The sequence below is a fragment of the Equus quagga genome, chromosome 7, assembly GCF_021613505.1.
Source record: "Equus quagga isolate Etosha38 chromosome 7, UCLA_HA_Equagga_1.0, whole genome shotgun sequence".
Classification (NCBI taxonomy): domain Eukaryota; kingdom Metazoa; phylum Chordata; class Mammalia; order Perissodactyla; family Equidae; genus Equus; species Equus quagga.
The window spans coordinates 128,718,719-128,741,635 of record NC_060273.1 but is presented as its reverse complement, the minus strand read 5'-3'; the positions used below and the strand labels follow the sequence as shown (position 1 = coordinate 128,741,635).

Below are 22,917 nucleotides of genomic sequence, written 5' to 3'. Positions count from 1 at the left end.
ATAAAGGTTCCATGAGAGAGGGGCTATGAAAATTAAAAGAGAGAGTCAAAAGGAAAAGGTATAATCCATCAAAGCATTGTAAAAAACTAAAATCATGAGAACCTCCCTGTGGAAGGCCCATCCCCCAGCAGAAACCAATGCCCTGGCTAAGACCTCTGGAGAGTATGAGCTTTGAACAGGTTCACAGTGGTGTTAATGGGAGGGAACAATGTCCTCCCTCAGCTCCAGAGCCTAAAACCATGCCAAGAGGTAGGCAGAACCATCAAAGTTCCTGAGGTCACAAATGGAGGGAAACCAACTGAGGAGGCTGCCAGTCGGTCAGAAGTAGGAAGTGGGGATGAGTGAGAGCTCTGGTTCTCAGACCCAGAGAGTATGGATATAGTTATCCACACCCCGTCACTCTTTCTCCCCAGCCATCTGGTAGTTGGATACTGGCTTACAATGGATTACTTAACGAACCAACAAGATTATGCCTCATCTCTAAAATAGCCAACCTGGAACTCTCTCCTTGGGCAATATAATAAAGCCTAGTGTGGAATGCAATGACAAACAGTAGAAAACCTCAGGTATGAGGCCTCTGTTTCTCATACTCATTCTTAAAATAACTTTCAGATTCATTTCACCTGAGTTCCCATTTTCTCATTTGTAAAATGGAGATAATAATACTTACCTCCTAAAAGTATGTTGTATAACAGACAGTGTCTGCTGAGCCTCCAGCATCTCAGGGCCTGACATAGCCCAGGTATTCAGGAAATTTTAGCTGTCTCTCTCTCCTCCCATAAGGTAAGGAAGAGAGTAGCGATTAAAAATAGATCTGATTTCTTTTTTTAAATTGTCAGGATTAAAGAGGGAGAATCTGAAAGTAAACTTTCTTTCCTTAAAGACCTAATAATCAGATCTGGAGTATTTCTTTTGGGAGATCAGAAAATGGGTTAGATTTTTAAGATTATTTCTTCTCTTACAAGAGTCCCCTGAAGATTTTTGCCTAATTTTCAATTTAAGAATTGTAAACTGTCCTTACTTTTAAGACTTTTATGAAATTGCATAGACATTGGGTAATATCAGGTATGACTGTATAATTCATAGTTCATGAAAAAAACAAAATCAGTGTTCTGAAAATGTACCTAGATAAAAATAATAGTTCTCTGTCTCTTCACACATAGGATCCAAATAGTCATAGGACTGTAATACTTATTGTATTTATATATTACTATATATATTACTATATATATTTATATATTTTACTATTACTATATAATTTACTGTATATACTATATATTATATGTATGTAAATTATATATGTATATATACCATAGTGTGTTATATACTATATAATTTACTATATAAATTATTTATTTTACTATAATACTATTCTACTTGATTTTAGTTATTTTTTATAGTATTTTAAATATGATCACTGATAAATGCTTCCTTAATATTTAGGTACACATATATGTGTGTGTACATAATGTACATGTTTGGGCAACAATGTCTGTCTTGCAAAATGAGGATAATTTCATCATAATGCTCTTATGCAGACTCTTCCAGGAAATAGAATGAGCTCTACGGTTAGTTGCATCTCATTGGCCCACATCATCTGAAATGCTTCCATGGTCTTTCTATGAGGTCATCGTTTAGAATTCAGAATTTGAGTCCAGAAGATTTTGTCATAGTAGCTGCACAATTCTGTTTATATTGACTACTAAAATGTTTGTTCAATATCATATTTGGGCCTACTGTGACCAAAGATGTTACATGGCAATCCCTTTTATAAGCTAAGAAATCTTAACAGTAAACACAATTATTTCTTGAATACTTTCTTTGAGCAGAATGCTGTGCTAGGCTCTGTGAACAATATAAAGATGAAATTTCTCCCTGCCTTCAGAAGCTCACATCATGGAGAGAGAGACAAATACATTCATTCACTCCAAATACTGAAAGCTACCATATTTGGTGGGCAGGTACTAATAACTTTATACCCGTAGGAGATGATATATTATGAGTTCTATAACAAAGATACAGAATTGTTTTAGATACTATGGGAAAGGAGGGACAAATTTGGATTAGGGATAGCCAGTAAGGATTTATTCAGGATGTGCTATTTGAAATTGTCTGTGAACGATCAACTGGATTTTGGCAAGTAGAAATTGAGTGGGAGAAGTACACGCTTGGTAGAAGGGACTGTATGTGCATGTATAGTCATAGATAAACTGAGACTCAAAATATACATTTATTTTTGTTATGTTTATTGTGTTCCTGTACTATGCAATACTTTCATCCAATGAATCATGAAAAAAAATGCCACTATGATGTAATTAACTGAAGGATACTCAGAGCATTCAGTCTCTCGAAGAGAATATGATCACAGGAGAAAGGGTGATTACTTTAGAGACAGCTTATTGGGCTGGGGTTGGCTTAGGTGGTGAGCTTGGAAGGCAGTGACCTGGATAATGGATGGTGGTATGACTCTATCTTGCAGTTCTATAGGGCAGAAGTCCAGCATGGGTCTGATTAGGCTAAAATCAAGGCATCAGCAGGGCTGGGTTCCTTTTTGGAGATTCTAGGAGAGCATTGTTTCCTTGCTCATTTAGGTTGCTGGCAGAATTCACTTCCTCATGGCTATAGGACTGATGTCTCCACCTCCGTTCTGGCTAGCAGCTGAGGGCTGTTCCCAGCTTCTAAAGGCCACACATGCCTTGGGTTATGAACCCCTTCCTCCATCTTCAAAGCCAGCAACGCTTCTGCCTTCCCCTTCCACTTCTCAAAGTCCTTAACTTTAATCACATTTGCAAAGGCCTTTTTGCCATATAAAGTGACATACTCACAGGTTCCAGGATTAGAGCTTGGACATCTTTGGGGGACCATTACTTGGCCTACCACACAGTGCCTTCATCTCCCGTGATGTCTCCTGGAAGTGTAGCCAGTGGCAGAATAGAGGGCTACAAATGCTCCTGTTGGGGTGTTGTTGCTATCAGTAGCCACTCACAGCAGCAAACCTGGGTCCACTGCGAGAGATGATGGATTTCCGTTCTAACCCAGCAGTGAACTTAGAGCCCAATGAAACTTTCAAGGTGAGAAATTTAAGTTTCTAACTTGACATTTTCTCTACATTTACCAGCTGTATGCTAGCCAGTATAGAAAACGAGGAATTCAGAGTACAGCCCCTGCCCAACAGATTCACAAATTCAATTTGTTAGACTGAGGGAGAAGCAGCATGATAATGGTATGAGGCAAACCCTAAGGACAAAAGAAACAGAGCTAAGGAGGAGCGAGCCACTGCCACAGGTTAATAGGATGTTAGGGCTGTCCAAAGGACCCGGGATACCACTTAGTCGTGTTCTAGGCCTTTTAGGAAAGTCTCTTGGGAACAGACCCTGCCCTTATATCTCATCTACTGCTTTATCCCCAACATCTAAAACCTTGTTCACCACTTAGTAGGGGCTGAATAAATACTTGTTGACTGACTAGTGTGGGAACTCAGGTCAGAGAGGTGAAGTGATATGGTCAAGGTCACACAGCTAGCTTATGGCAGAGCTGGATCTAGAAACCAGTTTTGATTCTTCATTCTTTGTTCTATCAAATTTAGGAAGACAGTTCCTGGAAAATGAACTACTCCAACAAGTGAACCCTCCTGTATGCTGACTCTCTCTCCCTTGCACATAGCATTTCTTCTTCCTATATGAAACATTACTAACCAAATCTATCAACTTAATGTCTGAAATGTGAGGCAAGAGACCCGAGTTCTTTTCCTAGTTTCTCTATGCATTTCCTTTGTAACTGAGGCAAATTACTTAACTTGTCCAAACTCAGTTTCTTCTTCTCTGAGAGAGGCTAAAGTTCCTTTCAGTCCTGATGTCCTGTGATTCTAAATTTCACGAAAGCTGATTAACAAACTCACCCATGGACCATATGACTGCATCTCCCTATATCAGTGTTGTTGCAGCACGGGCAGCACATCACCTCTATCACAATCACCCGGGCTCCTTTTAAATATGCTGATTTTGCAACTGTTAAAAAGAATAAATTAGATGCACAGTTGTTGATTTGCAGGAATTTCCATTAGGCCATGCTTCTCAACCCTTTCTTTTCTATAGTCATGGTACACACAGAAAGTGATAATGTTTATGTGGTGTGCTGGGGTAAGAGACCTTAGACCGGCTCTTGGCCAATGTACATCTCACTGAGAGACTCTGCCATAAGTCTCACTGGGTGAGAATAACACGTTGCAGAAAAACATATATACAATCCCTTTTTTTCAAGACAATGCCAAAATTCTGTATGAGTGTATATAAGTATGTCTGCATGAATATATAGTATATGTTTGTAAATGATTATATAAATGTTATGTGCGTGTAGATATACAACACTATAAGAATATTGAAGGGAACACATTAGGTTAACATAGAGGGGGAGAGGAGGAAAAACAAAATTAAAAATTTTTTAAAAAGATGAAAACATTGGTATGTACGCTATGAATCCATTCATGCATTTATGTAAAAGAATGTATTTGTATATAAAGACATTTAAAAAATAAAAAAACACAGATGCAGGGCCGATACCCTAGCTCCCTTAAAGCCGAATCCCAGGGACAAGAGCTGTGGAGAGGTGGGCGTCTGTCTGCATCATCAACAAGTATTCCAAGTGGTTCTGTAACAATGAAGTCTGTAAATCTTTGCATTAGGTGCTAACATCATTAGCTGTAAACATAGCATAGTTGGAAATTTCCATCCTGCAGTGCAGGCTCAGCTGATCCTCATTGTCTTGGAACATAGTAGATGCATAATAAACAGCTGCTGATTATTTGAGTCTTTTGGAGGACAGGTGGAGGGAGTGAGGGCCAAAGCGATGAGGGAAGCAGGTCAGCTGGACAAGGTCAAGCTCAGGAGAGCTGAGAAAAAGCACCTAAGAACAAGGGGCTGTGCCCGTTTGGCATTTCAAACATTCAACAATATTTGTTAGGCACTAAATACATGCAGGACACTTTTCTATGTCTTATTTCATTTAAGTCTTAAGTAACCCCTTACAGAGACAGAGAGGTGTATCAGAATTGGGATATGGACCTGACGCTTGTTTTGAGCACTAAGCTGTAAACCAGCCTCCAGGCAGCTGCTGACGGTAAGATGGTGAGCACAAGATTGTTCCCTCTTTTTCACATTTGGAATCTTGCAGCTCTGCCATGATCATCCCTGTCTGTTGTCACTTAGTAGTTGACACTCCTAGTCGGCTGCCTAGAAGCAGCTCCTTTGTCACCTGGAACCCGCCAAGCAGAGATTATAGCAAATGTGGTTTTTTACCCCTAGCTTGTGTTTTCACAGTGGGGAGAAAGTATTTCCCAGGTGACTGCATAGTGCAAGCCCCCAAAAGGTGGACAAGGCTAAATCTAGTTCCTTCCAATTCTTACGCATCCGCCAAGTGAAAGTAATTCTCTTTGTAGCTTCATCTTCTTACTGCTTCTCTGTTAGAGTAGAAGGAAGATGCAAGTGGGGGAAGAGATGCCCTATCAACTTCAGAGGTCGGGTAACGAATGGTACACATACCGATTTTTCAGTAACCTCATCCCTGGTGTTTGGGAGTGAATAGGAAAAAATCAGAGGTGTATATTTTGCGCCCAAACGCCTGAAAATAAACAAAAACAGCATCTTTTTGTCATCCACCAACATTAACTCGAGACCCTTGCTCTCTGGACTTATGCCACCCCTTCGATCATTTCTGGGGAAGTAGCCATTTTGCAGGTTCCGGGGGAGTGGAGCTGGGGCTGGATCCGGGTACTGAATCCTATCTCTTTCCTAAATCTCCGCGGAGCCAGTCCGGACCGATAGCGCCGAGGCTGGTGGCCGTGACTTGGAAGCACCCTAGAGTCGGAGGGACCGGAAGACGGGAGGCTGGGATTCCCCGTGGGGTCAGGGGTTGTGCAAAATTCATCAGCGAGGGCAGGGGCCCGGGGACGTCGTCTTTGGGAACCGGTGAGGAGCTCTCCGTCCCCCGCGCCTCTCGCCCGAGGCCGGAAGCGTGGGGAGCAGCCTCTGTTTCCCCTGGTGTGCAGCCTGCCTTCCAGGCTGCTGTCCCATCCTGGGGAAGTGGGGGTCCGTGTGCGTGCTTCTTGCTCACAGAGTACCACCTCTTCCCTAATCGCGCTCGGTCACAGGGGCGATTTTAAGTCGGTGATGGTACAGTCCCGCCCGGCCACACGCCCCGCTCGTCCGCCTGCGGAGTCTCAGTCTGGCCCTGGGCAGGAGGACGGATCCCCTCGGCTCCCAGCTCCCTCCGCCCCCGGCCCTACGCGGTCGTCGCCAAAGCCCGGAGCGCTGGATCCCGGCCCGGAGGAACGGGACGGCGAACCGGAGCGGCGCCGGCGGCCGGGCGGCCCGCGCACCGGGCATGCTCAGTGGCGCGGCGGCTGGGCGGCCCCGCGCGCTGCACCCGGATCTGCTCGGCGGCGGCGGCGGCGGCGACGTGAGCGCGCAGGGGGGCGGTGGCCTCGCCTCGTCTGTCTCCCTGCGCCTGGGTCGGGTGGGTGACGCCGAGCGCCGGAGCGATGTCGGACTTCGACAGTAACCCGTTTGCGGACCCGGATCTCAACAACCCCTTCAAGGTGAGCGTCGTCGCCAGCATCTCCCGCCGCCGGGACGCGTCGTCGTTTGTGAGAACAGACAAGTTCCTTCGCGCCCGCCCCTCGACTCCCCTCAGCCTCCTGGACAGGGCGCGGGGCCGCCGCACCCCGCTTGGGGGTCGCGCCCGGCCCGCGCCCCTCGTTTGGGTGTCGGAGTGGACCCGGCCCGGCTCCCTGTGCGGCCGCCCGTCCCCACGGCCCCGGCCGGGAGGGTCATGCGCTCGCCGGGACTGGGCCCGCGCCCGGGGTTCCGGCCCGGCTCCCGGGAGCGGGGAGGGGAGAGCCCGGGGCAGGTGGAGCTGTCACCTGCCAGGCGAGCTGGGCCGGCCGGCCGGGCGGGGCCGGGAGGCGGCGGGGGGCGGGGGGCTCGCCCTCGCTGGGGTTGTCATGGGGACCCGCGGCGGCGGCGAGCTGCGTGCGGTGATGGAGAGGCGAGGGCACCGAGAACGTTGCAATTAAAAGACAAAAAGGTTGTGTTTCTATTTTTTAAACTTGTGTTGCGCCCAGATACCCCCCCCCCCCCACGGCGTTGCCATTTCTCCCCCTCCCCCCACCATTAGGGTGAGGTTGAGGGTACTGATAGCACAGCCTAGGTTAAAAATAAATAAACACACCTGAAAACAATAGTGCACGTGGACCACCGTCTTCCTACCTGGCAGCCCTTCGTGAGGCCGGCGACGGGATGTTTTCCAGGCTCCTAGTGCGTCACCGGTTCTCCGGGCCACGCGAGGATACCATTTCCCCCGGGAGCTGCTTTCCTTCTCGGAGTCGCCCTCATCACCCCCAGCTTGGGAAGGGCTTGGCGCAGAAGTGGCAGAGGCAGGCGGCTAAGATGTTCTTTATCTGAGCTTGAATTAATGCAACATCTAAATAAATATCTCTTAAAAGGATTCCGGAGCAGCAGCTGCCTAGCACGTGTGATTTGTTTTCAACTGTTGAAGTTAGCAGTTTTTAATTTCCCCTGGATGTGTGCAATAGTAACTTTAATTTGTAGTCACCCAAAATGAAATACTAACTTTAATTTGTGGTCGCACAAGTGTCACTTCTGGCTCAGTGAGTTTACGTTTCTTCTTTTTACTCCTGGTTTTATCCCTTAGGAGGAATCCTGGAAGAGGGAAAATCCGTGTTCTGATTATTAACCTGATAACTTCGTGGAGGATTATCTTAATAAGTGATCCCGGTTATTATTGACAACTTGACTCTGTGGAAATGCAGAATAGCCTCAGTCACTATTCCTTTGCCCTTAATGTCATTTAAGACAATTCTCTACAACTGGCCTGAAACTTGCGGGTTTTTATCGATGATATGGTTGCACTTTAAAGATAATTTTTCCCCCCAAGTTTAGTATTCTGTCATTCCATGTGGAAAATCAGATTATTCTTAAATCATCGGTATTCTAAAGAGACATTTCATAAGTTGCCAAATGGGTGTTATTTTAAAATATTTTGAAGGTATAACGTTGAGAACTGTTAGCTTTACCTGATTCAGATAGTTCGTTGATGCTGTTTATTCACCGTCTGTCTGACAGTTTGGCTGTCCATTTCATGGCTCATTTTGTATAGCTGGTTCCCTTGTTAGGGCATGACCCTGTCATCTTCTTAACCTAGACTGCTCTTTTTTGACATCCAATGTTGCCTCAATGCCCTGCTTTTCTGCCATATGTAAGGTTGCTGTAGTAATTCTAAACCCCAAAGTAGTTTTAAATACTCATTCATTGTGGCATAAAATTAGAAATCTTTTTCTTTATAAGTGGATGCACCAGGACAATGATTATTCAAGTTTATAAAATGCTTTAAGAGGTGGCTAATTTAGACCTTAAGACTTGGCTGTACACATTCCTGTTTATGGTCTCTCCCTGTTTTGGTGACCGTCACAGCACTGTGTATCTGACCTTTTTTCTTTCCATTTGTGTCCAGCTGCCCTTCCTCTTCTCAAAGTAAAGCTTTACATCTATAGCATATTCTTTCTTCTTCTAATTTTGGCTTCCTGCTATGTAAATTTCTTTATTGAAATAGCATCTCTGGTCCTCTCTACTTAAATATAAAAAGTTCCTATATTCATCTTTGTGTTACGTTATGATCATTTTTCTTTTCAAATCTGTTATTTTCAGTATTTGAAGTATTTTGATATTAGAAAATAAAGTTCATGTTTTCAAAATATATATTTCACATTTGGCATCTATCCTAATTTCTTCTTGATTAAAGATTGATTTCCATTGCTTTTTTGGTTTTTTAACATTTCTTTTCCTTCACTTTAATGTTAGGAACACTTTTGCCAGCATCTTCATTTGAGCCATGTCATGAAAATAATTTCTGAGGATGTCTCCTTAGATAATGTAACTACAGTGCTTTACTTGATTTTTATTAGCTGTTGTAAAATCTTTTGCTGGATTCAGTTTATTTTTGAGTGCCTGCTTTATCCTGTTGGTTGTGATAGACTCAGTGAATGAGTTTATGGAATTTGAATAGTTTTCATTGTGCATCAAGAAACTTGGAATAACTGGAAATGTGTACTAATCTGAAAGAAAATAAGATTAATTATATGGAGTTTTTGAGAATCCACTCTTGAATTGTTATGATGCAGTTTTTGGGGGGAAGATTAGCCCTGAGCTAACTGTTGCCAATCCTCCTCTTTTTTCTGAGGAAGACTGGGCCTGAGCTAACATCCATGCCCATCTTCCTCTACTTTATATGTGGGATGCCTACCACAGCATGGCTTGCCAGGTGGTGCCTTGTCTGCACCGGGATCCGAACAGGCGAACCCCGGGCCATCGAAGTGGAACGTGCACACTTAACCGCTGTGCCACCGGGCCTGCCCCATGATGCAATTTTAAAGCCAGAGAGGAAAAATATTTTCCATGTAGTCAAGATGTATTTATTAAAAAATTGCTGTATGTCCTTTGTTCTGTTCAGTTATTCCTTCATTTATTCAACAGATATTGAAGAAATATGTACCCTTAAGGATTTAGTCTAACATGAAGATAAACCTGCTTGCAAAGTGAAATAAAAGCAGAGTTCAATAACCAGCAGAGATCAGTAATAAAGGCTTTATGAGTCAGTGTAAGAGTAAGTGCCACAATGAGTGCAGTTTGTTCAGAGGGAAAAATTAATAAGTGGTGAGAAAATCTTCATGCCTTCTAATATGCTCTAGCATATTGATATGCTAATTGATTGAATTAGAGAATTCATCTTGGAAGTAACATTTAATGTGATTTTTAAAATAGAATCAAAATTTTAAAGCTGGGAGAGGAAAAATTTGAAATATATTTAGTCAGTCTCCTTTTGTGGATGAAAAAAGCCCAGAGATATGATATTTCACATTTGGCAACCATCCTAATTTCTTGTTGGTTAAAAACTATCTGCTTTCCATTGCCGACTTGCTCACTGTCTTACATCCAGGTGTGGGTAGTGCAGGACGGGCGTCAGAATTTAGATCTCCTGATTCCTACTCCATTACTGATGGCACTGTACAGCTGCCTTAGTTGCATTTCTGACACTGAAATTCTTGTTTTGTATTTGGAGCTTGTACTTGAGGCTCTTACAGAGAGACAGCAGAAGATAGTATTTAAAAATTTTGGCTCCAGAGTTGAAAAAAACAAAAACAAAAACAGCAAACCTTGGGGACTGGCCTGGTGGTGTAGTGGTTAAGTTCGCATGCTCTGCTTCGGCAGCCTGGGGTTCTCGGGTTCAGATCCCAGGCGCAGACCTAGCGCTGCTTGTCAAGCCACACTATGGCAGCATCCCACGTACAAAATAGAGGAGGATGGGCACACATGTTAGCTCAGCAACAATCTCCCTCAAGCAAAACGAGGAAGATTGGCAACAGATGTTAGCTCAGGGCCAGTCCTCCTCACACACACACAAACAAAAGAAAAACCTCTGCATTTGACCCTGGCTTTGTCACTAACCAGCCATGTGGCCTTGGAAAGTTACTTAGCCTCTCTCCACCTCAGTTTACTAGTCTGTAAAATAGGTCAATAGTACCTTCTCATAAGATTGTTAATAGGATTAGATAAGCATACATTTAGCATGCAGTAAGTGCTCAATGCATGCTGGCTTTAATTAGATAATAGTAGTAGTAATAATTCAAGGAATTGCATTTAATTATAGTTAGCCTTATTATTCTTAGCTTATTAATTTGGTGAAGTTCATGTTCCTTTGGAATCTTCTAGAGTGTTAGTAGTAGCTGTTTGGCAGGTTATAGTTGAGGAATCCAGGCCAAAAACAAGGTGGTTTGCCTGAGGACATCCTGGTAGAAATCGGGTGCTCTTGTCGCTACACGTTCTTCCTCCTTAATAAAGGAACTCGGTATTAAAGTTGAACACAACGTCTGTTTTGTTTTGACCTCAACAATTAATTTTACTCTATTTACATAATCTCTTAAAAATGGCCCAGAATTCAGCATTTTGTTATCTTTTAAGTTACAATAATTTCAGTGGTATCCTATTAAAGTTGAAAATTGAAAACCTTGTCACTAAAAAGTGACCCATAATTCAAGGGTGTTATCCATTTTGATTTCATTTACAATAAGTTGATCTCACCCCTCCCTTATCCATTTAAAATTTAAGTCTGGAGACTGGATAGCACCAGGAAACGATTTTGAGGATTTCTTCTGTGATAGTCTAACTTTGCTAATGTTGTCTTTCAACATTAATCTGAAACGTAGTGATCGTAGTTGTGGTCTATGGCATTTGACATGCATGCCAACTGCATGAGTTCCCACTCTCTTTTCCTTAGGTTGATATTTTTTAAAAGCATCTATTGAACTGCAGATTATATTTCATCAAATTAAGATGCATCATTATTTACCACTCTCTCAGTTATCTATTGCTTTATAACAAATAATTCCAAAATGTAGTGTCTGAAAACATTTCTGTTATTTGAGCTAGACTTGGCTGGCAGTTTGTTTGAATGTTCCTGCCTGGAGTCACTCACGTGGCTTCAATCATCTGCCAGTTTGACTGGGGCCGGATGGTTTAAGATGTCCTCATTTAAGTATCTGGCAGCTATCTGGGGCTGTCAGTAGGGGCAGCAAAAAAATGGTTTTCTTTCGTGTGGCCTCTCTACCAGGAATAGCCTGGGCATTTTACATGGTGGCAGCAGTGTTCCAGGAGGGCAAGAGCCAAAGCTGCAAGGCTTCTGGAGTCATTTCACTTCTGCTGCATTCTCTTAGTCAGAGCAAGCCACAAAGCCAGCCCAGATTCAAAACACAAGTGGGGAGGATCAGGCTCCACTTCTTGATGGGAGGAGCTGTGTCTCTCTTGATACAGGTGTAACTGAAAAGATACACCCAGGATAAGATGGTGAGACAGGTACAGGATAACGTCAGCAGACACTCCCATTCAGATAGGGGAGGAGTGGGAGGCACATAGCGGTTGCTGGTCTGTAGCAAGTCTGAAATCCAGCCATGCTCATGTTGTCAGGGTCCCCTACTTTGGGGGCAATGAGAGTTCCTTGATTACGGCCCAGTTCTACTACCTGGAAGTCTTTCCCTAATCCATTACTTTCTTCGACCTTTGGCTCCACCCTCTGAGAAGTCTTTTTCTGTGAGAAATGACTCCTGTTGGCAGTTGAGTAGCATTATGTCTGCTTCCTACCCACTGAAAGTCGGGAGCTCAGAAGTCTCTCTTATTTTGAAGTGTCTCTCTTCCTTTTAGTCTGGGCTGGTACAACTCAACAGTTTCTTGTTAATCTTATCAGGGTTTAAACTGTCCCTTGAAACACATCTGTAATTCTTTTTGAGACAGTCTTCTTTACTTAGGGTGGAGTGTCAGGGTGTTATGGATCCAAACTCATAAGATACTTAGACAACCTGTTGGCTAGGTTGAGCATCTCCTATGGCCAGTGAACGCTCTCAGGCAGGTACAGGGGGAGGCTGCTAGTGTGGGTGGGGTACCTCTCACAAATGCTCCATGACAAAACTAGTATTTGAACACAGTTTTATTTTAGTGCCATGGCTTTAACAGTAATCAAAATTGAGATGATGGTGATTGTGAAAAATTTTGACAGTAAACTATTGTTTTGCTGATATTATTAAAGAAAAAGTTTTTTGGAGTACAATTAATATTTAGTAGTGCTGAATACAGATCTAGGAAATTTATTGGATATTTTCTCAATATGAATCACCAGTGTGATGTAGTTCCTGAAAAATATATATTGGATTAATGAAATTTGTGACCAGTTCCTAAAAATGAATCTACAATATTCTGTTCTTGTCTATTCCACAGGTATTGTCTGTAATTCCAAGTGCATATTTAAAAAGTGGTTTGAATAAAGTAGGATGTACCCAAAGAAGAAGTCAGGATGGTCATGGGTCTGGGATCAAGTCCTAGGAAGAATAATTTAAGTTTAAATTACTCAGTGGGTTTGGTCTGTAGAAGGCTAAAGAAAAATGTGAGATATTCAGATACTTGAAGGATTCTTAGATGAGTGAATAAACTTGTTCTTCAGAAAAAAAAAATCTAAGGCTAATTGGCACAGTTTACATGAAGGTAGGTTTTGTCCTAACATAAAGATTTTTAAAAATCTCTTAGAGTAGCTGGACAGTGCTTTTTTGGTATGGAGTTCCCCAGCACTTGAAGAAATTCAAGCAGAATTTGGATGACCTATCAGAGATGCTAAGGTAGAGACTTCTTAGATGTTTTTCTACTTTGAAACTCTGTAATTGTTAGATTTTTGTACCTGTATGGACCATTTTGCGAATGCATAAATTCTTTCTCATTTTAATCTGTTGGATATTAGGATTGAGTCTGATCACCTCAGCTAGAGAGAAGGCTTTATGTTCTAGGGGCCTGCTATGCTCTGAGCGCCAGCTTCTGCTGGGGGAACAGTGCTAAGTGGTTGCTTACATATAGGTGATCATCTCCTTGATTGTGTGACCCTGGCTATCCTGGCCTCAGCTGACTGATCTTACCAAAGGTACTTGGCCTAAGGGAAGCCAGTCCGTGGGCTGATCAGGAGCAGATCAGATTGCTTGGTCTGAAAATTGTGATCCAACAGAAACGATGATAATTAACTGCGCTATCTTTCTCAGGAACTTGAACTGAAAGCATAGAGAAAAAGTCAGGTAGTTGTAGTGGGAATAACCATGGAAAGACAGGAGGAAAGTTAGATTATCTTAATCATGAAGCACTGGTCAGAAATCATCTGACCGGAGCTCCTGAGGGTCATTTTCTAGAATTCCTGTCCTTTAGTAGAGCTGCTCTTGAACTACAAGAGATGGTGCCATGTCTTGAAGAATTCCAGTCTCTGCGAAACCTGGCATCCTTCTTTCTGCTTGTATCTGTAAAATACCCTCCCTTCTCCCAGCATTTGAGGTGACTCGAGTCGGTTTCTTTCGACCAGAATTGCCAGAAGATAAATGTGAGGTAACATTTTCTTGTCAAAACCACGGTAGAATTAAACCTGTTTTTAGACCTGATACAGATCTAAAGGATAGAATACAAGTCTGTGTGATAATGTTAAACCTGTATTTAGTTTTCAGTGGTGAAATAGAGTAATGCAAATCCCACACTGTGAGATGTTCCCCAACTTTCAGCATGTGTGGGAAATAAAGGATGATGTGGAGTTGCTTGGATTTGACTTAGTGCCGAGTCCCCTTGCCGCTTTCACTCCGTTTCCTTTGTTCCTGCTAAGGCAGCCTGTACTGTCCTGAAGCTTCTGACTTCTCAGAGTAGACCAGTGTTGGAACTCCTGTTCCCCTTCCCTGTGCCAGACCTGCCACAAGAAGTCTTTGTAGAACTACACACGGAGAGCAGCTCAGTAATCTCCTTCTCCCTGGCGTTGGCTTTGGGTGCTTTTAAGAATTAGTAATGCCAGTCCATCAGTTGATGGACATTTGAAATGTTTTCACCTTTGGACTATTGTGAATAATGCCGCTATAAACATTAATGTACAAGTTTTTGTTTGAACACCTGTTTTAAATTCTCTTGGGTATGTACCTAGAGTGAAATTACTGGGTCATATGGTAACTATGTTGAATCATTTGAGGAACTGCTAGACTGTTTTCCAAAGTGACTGCACCATTTTGTATTCCTGCCAGCAGTGTATAAGGGTTCCACTTTCTCTACATCTTCATGAATGCTTCTTAGCTGTTTTTGATTCCAGCCATCCTAGTGTGTGTGAAGTATCTCATTGTTTTGATTTGCCTTCCCCTGATGGCTATATGATGTTGAGCATATTTTTACATGCTTATTGGCCGTTTGTGTATCATCTTTGGAGAAATGTCTATTCAGAGCCTTTGCCTATTTTTAAATTAGGTTGTCTTTTTTATTATTGAGTTGTAAGAGATTTTTAGATATTCTGGATACACGTTCTTCATCCAGGTATATGATTTACAATTATTTTCTCTCATTTTGTTGATTGTCTTTTTACTTTCTTGTTGATGTCCTTTGAATCACAATTTAGATTAAGTCCAAATTATTTATATTTTGTGGCTTGTGTTTTGATACTGTATCTAAGAATCCTTTGCCAAGGCTGAGGTAATGAAGATTTACCCCTATGTTCTTTTCTAAGAGTTTTACAGTTTTGGCTCTTATATTTAGGTTTGCGATTCATTTTGTGTTAGTTTTTGTATATAGTGTGAAGTAAGGTCAAACTTCATTCTTAGGTGTGTGGATATCCAGTTGTTCCAACACCATTTGTTGAACAGACTGTTCTTTCCCTATTGAATGATCTTGGCACCCTCACCAAAAAATCTCTGTATTCTTTCTTAATCTATGTTTTTGCAAAAGAAATGAAATATTTTACCTAAAAAAGCTCTTTATATTTTATTCAAATGGTTCCCAAATACCTAGAGTATATATATTAGCTTGCCCAGTTTTCAAAATTGCCAGAGCTTGTGTTGCAGTGGCTTGTAAATCTCTGATTGCTTCAATACATTTTTTTAAAAAATAACGTAATGTTGAGTTTTATGTTTGTTTTTAGAATGCAATTATGAACACGTTATCAATATTACCAACTTGATACTTTTTCTTTTCCTTAAAAGAAACACTTGCATTTATTTTACAGAATACAAATGAATCATTAAGTACGTTTTTGCATGTGAGCAAAAATATTGGAACCTCTTAAACTAATAAAGTGAGGGAATAAGTGCTTATTATAATGTGTGCATTTTGAGTATGGACGAGATCATTTAGTATTGGTGAGATCAAACTAGGAAGAAGGGATTTGTGATAGTTATACACTGATAATTTTAACTCAGTTGATGATAGAAGAAAAAATAAACCAGCTATTAAAGGTTTTTGCTTATCAAACAGTCAAAACAGTGCATATTGTAGAAACGTTATACACACAACAAATACTGGAAGTTTCCGCTTTTTCCAAGAGACATAAGCAATGGTGGAGAGGTATACATGCCGTTGGCAGCCGTTTTACCTGTGGGAATCCTCTAATGGTGGTTAGAATCCTTAAATGGTGATTCGGAATATTTGTAGAAAGTAGTGAGAAATGACAGTGGTAGGTGAGAGGAAAAGAGCATCAGAAATACCGGCTGGTCATGGCCAGGGGCTGGTATCCCAGTGTAATTTTACCACCATTTAGCAGTTTTCCTAGATCTGTTGATGCTTGTTTCAGGTTGATTTAGTCAGGCTTGTGGTTTTATCTATGGCCTAGCGTGCCTGATTTTTGGCATCTCAAATAGTCATAAATTTTGGTGAATTGCTTATGAGTAAGCAGAATATTGTAAAAATGCAAATTAATTTATTCTCTATGCTTGAAAGAAGTGTATTACATGCTTTTTCTATTTGATTAAAACATTTTTAATGGAAATGTTTATATATGAATCTCAGGGGAACTTAGGCACCATTTAGAGTTGAGTTCATAAGAAAATGTTCTATGAACTCTGTATATTGCAGACAGTCATTTCTGTGTTCTCAGCCTGGTGTTAGGGGGTGTAGAGGAGGCAGCCGGTGATGTTGGCAGAGGTTTGTCTTCTCCTAGCAGAGAGGAGTAGGGTGGAGAGTGGCTCTGGAATCAGGCTGCTGAGATTTGCTTCTCCACCGCCTAGCCGACCTTGGTCAAATTACTTAATTTTTCTGCCTCCAGTATTTATTGTTGTTGTTGTTTTTTTTTACATTTCTTATAGTTCCAGGAGTTTTTCTTTTGCATCAAGACAAAAATGGGAAGCTCTTAAAATAACAAACAGATAAAGGAAATAAATAATGGTGAAAAATTATCTTTGGTTGCAACATGTGATTATTTATTCTCCTTTATTTCATCCTTAAATTGCCTGTATTTTCTAAGGCAGACTCTAATTTTTATAAACTTTTTGGTATTAACAAAAATAGTAACAAAAGCAAAACATACAAATTACTGGTTGTCTTACAAAGCTTAGGGATTTTAGAAGCTATTATATATCACAACTTGAACCGAGGGTAGTAATAAGGAGAGCTCTTTTTATGACAAATCACCTTGTGATATAAGTTTTGTTTAACTGTTGGACAGTTGTGTACTTGGTTGTCTAATGTTGGTGATTTTTGGAAAGGACATCTGGTGTTCTTTTTATTACAGTTGTCTGGTAGTTTATAAAGTTATGATTACTTTCAGCGTCATGGGAAGCTAGCAGGAGATGACTGCCTGTCTCACATTTGGAACTGTGAACATGTCCCCCCCATGGATCTCTTGTTGTAGTGAATGCTTGGATTTGGTGGTGCTATGATTTTAAGTACTGACCGGGGGAGCTTAACCACCAAGTTAACAAGGGTAGGTTATTTATTTAGCCAGAATTTGTTTCATAAGAAAATGTTCTGTGAACTATACATTTGCTCTCCCATGGAAAACTACCTTTAAAAGTTGACTGCCTGTAAGCTAACCAAACTACTAAGACCTTTTAAAATTTGTTCACAGATCTTTGCTTGCCACATTTAGTGGTATTTGTTTGGTATTTCTGTCTTTAATATATTAAAGGAGAATGACATAAAACCCATTAATCTTGGTGGAGAACCACTATGTATGATAAAACAAAGTTTTTTGTATGAAAATCTCTTGATAGTTTACTGAAAAGTGATATTTAGGTGGGAGGACCCTGCTGTTCTCCCATCACTAGGATATCAGGTCAGTGGCTCATTCATTAGTGGTCAAAGGTGATTGAACTCGCAGGTCAGTTGAACAGACATATGACCAAATATTTTCCTGTTCTGTGTGATCAGCCTTTTTCTTTTTTATGTCTGTAGACTTCAGTGCATTAATGTTCAATGCACCTAGCTCTGTTGGCTACCCAGTTTCTCAAATTTCACAGGAAATTTTGGTGATTTAGTGTGATTGGATGTTAAAGTATCCAATTTTAAATATTCAAAGTCTGGTGTCAGTGCAGTCCCTAATTGCTAGTCCCCCTACACCATCCCTCCTTACTTCTTTCCTAATGAGCATTTCTCTCTATTTGTGAGGGCAGTGAGTGATTCTGTATTTAGGTTTTGAAGACATGGATTTATAGTCAGTTGACAATATTTCTTCCAATAAATATTACATCTGATTGTATTTAAACAACTTTGAGATATAATTCGTATACTATACAGTTCACCTATTTAAACAGTGCGAGTTAGTGGTTTTTAGTATATCCACAGTTGTGCAATCATCACTACTACCAATTTGAGAACATTTTCAACACCTCAAAAAGAAACCCCGTATCCTTCAGCAGTCCTTCCCTCCTTCCCCCCAACTCCTCCAACCCTAGGCAGCAACTAATATGCTTTCTGGACATTTTATATAGATGGAATCATATAATATGTAGTCTTGTATGACAGGCATCTTTCACGTAGCATAATGTATTTAAGGTTCATCCATATTGTAACATGTATGAAGACTTCGTTTCTTTTTATTGCCAAATAATACTCCAGTGCATGGATATCCTGCTTTTTATTTGTCCATTCACCAGTTGCTAGGAATTTTGGTTGTTTCCACTTTTCGTCTCTTAGGAATAATGCTGCTATGAATATTTGTATATAAGTTTTTGTATGGACATATGCCTTCATTCTCATGGATGTGTACCTGGGAGTGGAATTGCTGGGTCTTATGGTAACTGCCAAACTGTTTTCCAAAATGGCTGTAGCATTTTACATTCCCACCAGCAGATTCTAATTTTTTTTACATCCTGCCAACACTTGTCTTTTTGATTATACCCATTATGGTAGGTGTGAAGTGGTGTCTCATTATGGTTTTGATTTGCATTTCCCTTATGGCTAAAGATGTTGAGCATCTTTTTATGTGCTTATTGGCTGTTTGTATATTTTCTTTAGAGAAATGTCTATGCAGATCTTTTGCCTGTTTTTTGATTGTGTTGTCTTTTTATTATTGAGTTAGGGTTCTTTATATATTCTAGATACAAGTCACTTATCAGATACATGATTTGCAAAAATTTTCTCCAATTCTGCGCATTCTTTTTACTTTCTTGATGGTGTACTTTACAACAGGAAATTTTTAATTTTGATGAAGTCCAGTTACCTCTTTTTTCTTTTGTTGCTTGTGCTTTTAGTGTCATACCCAAGAAGCCATTGCCTAATCCGAGATTTACCCTTGTGTTTTCTTCTAAGAGTTTTACAGTTTTAGTGCATACATTTAGGGCTTTGATTCATTTTGAGTTAATTTTTGTGTATGGTCAAAGGTACTGGTTGTCTATTTAAAGTTGCTTTATTTTTTAAAGTGTCTTTTTATTAAAGATGTAACTCATTTTGATATTATCTAAATGTTCAGTTTTTTTGCCCTAGTGATTGCTTTAAGAAGTCATTGGTTTGATTTTTTTCCACGGCTCTATCTTTAGACATATTGTCTTTTTTTGACTGGCTCTAGTTCATATCGCTCATATATGGTGCTACATAATAGAACGTGCAATTTGGAATAGCAGGATCCCTTTACTTTAGTGGTCTCTCATAGCACTTGCCAATGGACCATCTAATTATTTTGCCTGTGGACTAATTTCTATTGCTTTGGTTAGGTGATTAATGTGACTTTGACTGGATCCAGTGGCATAATTTGAAAAATAAGCAAAGCATCTTCTCAGTCTTTATCAGCCATTGTTTAAACTGGAGAGTTTGCCAGTTTAATAAGGTCTTTATGGTTACTTAAAATAGTTGTGTAATTGCTGTGAGGGCATTAGAGATTAAAGTTTCAAACTCAATTGTCTTCAGTAAATTGAAGGTGGAACAAGAGTAGGTTATTTTAGTCAAACATCCATGGAGCTCCAAAAGTGGATCAGACACTGAAATAATCACTAGGGATACAAAGGTGAAGGAGTCCCTGATGTTGAAGAATCCACACTTTGGTTGGGAGACACAATGCATGATAAATACTTTGATGCTCAAGAAACAAGAATAGCATGTCTTTCTTTTTTTCTTTTTTTTTTTTCTTTTTTTCTTTTTCTAAAATATTCATTCAACAAATATTCTTTGAGCACTTGCTATGTGCCAGGAATTGCTGTAGATGTTAGGGACATAGCAGTGAACACAGGGGAAGAAATCTCTGCCCGCGTGAAGATTACAGTGTTGTGTGGGAAACTGACAAAGAACCAAAATACATATGTAAGTATAGAACAAGTTAGATGGTGAAAAATTCTATAGAGAAAAATAAAGCAGCAAAGGAGGCTGAGGAGTAGAGAGGAGAATACAGGTTTAAATGGGGAGGGCCTCACTGAGAAGGGGACATTTGAGCACAGACCTGAGGAAGTGAGGGAGCAATCAAGCAGAATCTGGGGGATGTACTTCAGGCAGAGAGAGCAGCTAGTTGGTGCAAAGGCCCTGAGGCCTCAGGCAAGAGTGGGAAAGTAGGCCTCATGTGTCAGTGAAGACTTTGACTTTCATTCTTTGGAGTTTCTCATTTCAGACATTGTATTTCTCATAATCAGAAGTTCCATTCATATCTTTTTTATGTCTTCCATTTCTCTACACATTATGTACATGTCTTCTCTACATACTGAGCACATTTATAAAATTCATAAAATTTGCCTTTAAGTCCTTGTCTGCTAATTCCATACTTTCTGCCATTCCTCGGTCTGTTTCTGTTGACTGATTTTTCTTCTGCTTAGAGTCATATTTTGCTGTTCCTCTGCATACCTGGGAATTTTTTATTGGATGCATGATGTTTTGAACATTGTTTTATTTTATTCTTTAACAATGTAGACATGAAAACTGGGGGATATGAGTGTTGGGCTGTGTTCTAGCACACAATTAAGCTACTTTGGATCACGTTGACCTTTTCAGATTTTTTTTTTGTCTTTTTTTTATTGAGTTATTGATAGGTTACAATCTTGTGAAATTTCACTTGTACATTAATGTTTGTCAGTCATGTTGTAGGTGCACCACTTCACCCTTTGTGCCCACCCCCCCACCCTACCTTTCCCCTGGTATCCAGTAAGCTATTCTTGGTCCATAATTTTAAATTCCTCATATGAGTGGAGTCATATACAGATTATCTTTCTCTCGCTGGCTTATTTCACTTAACATAATTCTCTCAAGGTCCATCCATGTTATTGCAAATGGAATGATTTTGTTCTGTTTTGCAGCTGAGTAGTATTCCATTGTATATATGTACCACATCTTCTTTATCCATTAGTCTGTTGATGGGCACTTAGGTTGCTTCCACGTCTTGGCTATTGTAAACAGTGCTGCAATAAACATTGGGGTGCACGGGACTTTTGGGATAATAGCACGTCTTTCAGTTTGCAGGAGAAAAATTTCCTGAGAAGGTGATGCCTGAGCTGTCTTGAAGGAAAAAGAGGAATTGGCTGGTATGTTGCCTCAGTTCCCCTAAATGCAGAGTCTGAGGCAGAAGGCTTATGTGTTGTTATAGTTCACCTCCCTCATTTTATAGATGGGGAAATTCAGAGACACGTGTTTGTATTTTTGAGTTTACTCAGGAATTACAGAACTTGGACTAAAACTATTCCATGGACCGGCTTTAATAAGGATAATGTGGGATGATTTCTCACAGTAACTGCCAAAAGTGCTGCTGGCAATATAAAATGGAACAAAGAAAGGACCAGACCTCTTAATTTCATTTTGACTGTGGGCTAAGTACTAGAATTTATTGCTTTCTATATTAAAGTCCCTTACATAGACCATTAGTTATCTGGAGGAAATTTTAACCAAATTATGTTATGTTCAGAAATGAAGTTTTGTTCCCAAAGAATTCTTCCTTTAGAATGTAGAGTGTACTAGATAATGAAATGATGATGATTATTTTTTGGCATTTAATGCTAGTGTTAACATGGAAAAATAGTGCAACTTAAGGTGTGGTTTGTTGAATTTTAAGTTGCACTTATAAATCTGGGTGAGATTGCTTTAGTTGTTTCCAGTTTACTAAGGGCTGATTCAAGTCCATAAAAATTAGTTTGAGTCTCTTTCAGGTTTCAGTAAGACTGTCATGACTCTTGCATGAAAACAAATATCAGTTTTTCAAAATCATGAGTTATTGAATAATTCCTAGTGATTATTAAGCACTTCTTATGAGTTATAAAAATTTTGCTAAATACATCTTCTTTTAGAGTTTTGCTGAGATTTTTAATGGCTTCTTCTACTTCCTTTTTTTTTTTTAAAGGGGCATTTAGAAACTCTAGTAATTCTCTAGGTAAGTGAAATTCTATTTGTTAAATTCCTATGATTATAGTAGCTCTGAGAAGTATAGTGTAGAAAAAAATTAATACTCCAAAGGTTAGGCCTCTCATAGCCCCTAGCTTGGGACTTTTCTTGTTTACTCAGGTTGCCTAGTCTAGTGTACAATATTGATTGGATTAAGCAGAGCTCTTGAAGAGTATTTTAATTAAGTTTTGTGGAGCAATGCAATGTTTAATTCAGTCTTTTTCTTTTGAGGAATATTTGTATTCTTTATTACATTTTCTTCTAACAACTTAGTCTTTGGATTCAGATTTGAATTTGAATCCTGACCACTTCGCTTATTAGCTACTTGACTTTGGGCAGGTTGCTGAAACATCTCTGAGCTGGTATTCTCACCAGTGAAAGACAAGATATGGAGTCTACAGGGCTGTGCTGAGGATTACATGAGGCAATTAAAGAGCCGAGAATTGTGCTAAACTAGATGAATTCTCTTTCTCTCCCTGCATCTATCTTTCCTTTAGCCTTCTTTGATTTCCCATAGGCTTCCTTGCTAGAATTGTAAATATGCATTTTCTTCTAAATCTTGTTTTAATATTCAAATTGCTTCTGCTATCTCACGTGAAAAGGTGCGAGGAAAGTGAAAAAGTGTGGTGCAAGTCTGCTACTCTGTTATATTAAAAACGTTGGATTGGGAGGTTTCTGATCAGGTCTCCTGTCATCTTTTGTAATTTTGAAAAACTTAGAGGAAATTTAGCTTTGTCTTGAG

General features: G+C 40.2%; 1 protein-coding gene across 1 annotated transcript in view; it reads left to right on the top strand.

Annotated features, from left to right (window-relative positions):
- The first annotated feature begins 6,416 nt into the window (after positions 1-6,416).
- Positions 6,417-22,917, top strand: part of SCAMP1 (secretory carrier membrane protein 1) — an 84,652-nt gene continuing 68,151 nt past the window's right edge. Inside the window, exon 1 of the mRNA XM_046667308.1 lies at positions 6,417-6,592. Coding sequence (XP_046523264.1) covers positions 6,536-6,592 — 57 coding nt within the window. The 5' untranslated portion in view covers positions 6,417-6,535. The remainder of the gene's footprint in view (positions 6,593-22,917) is intronic.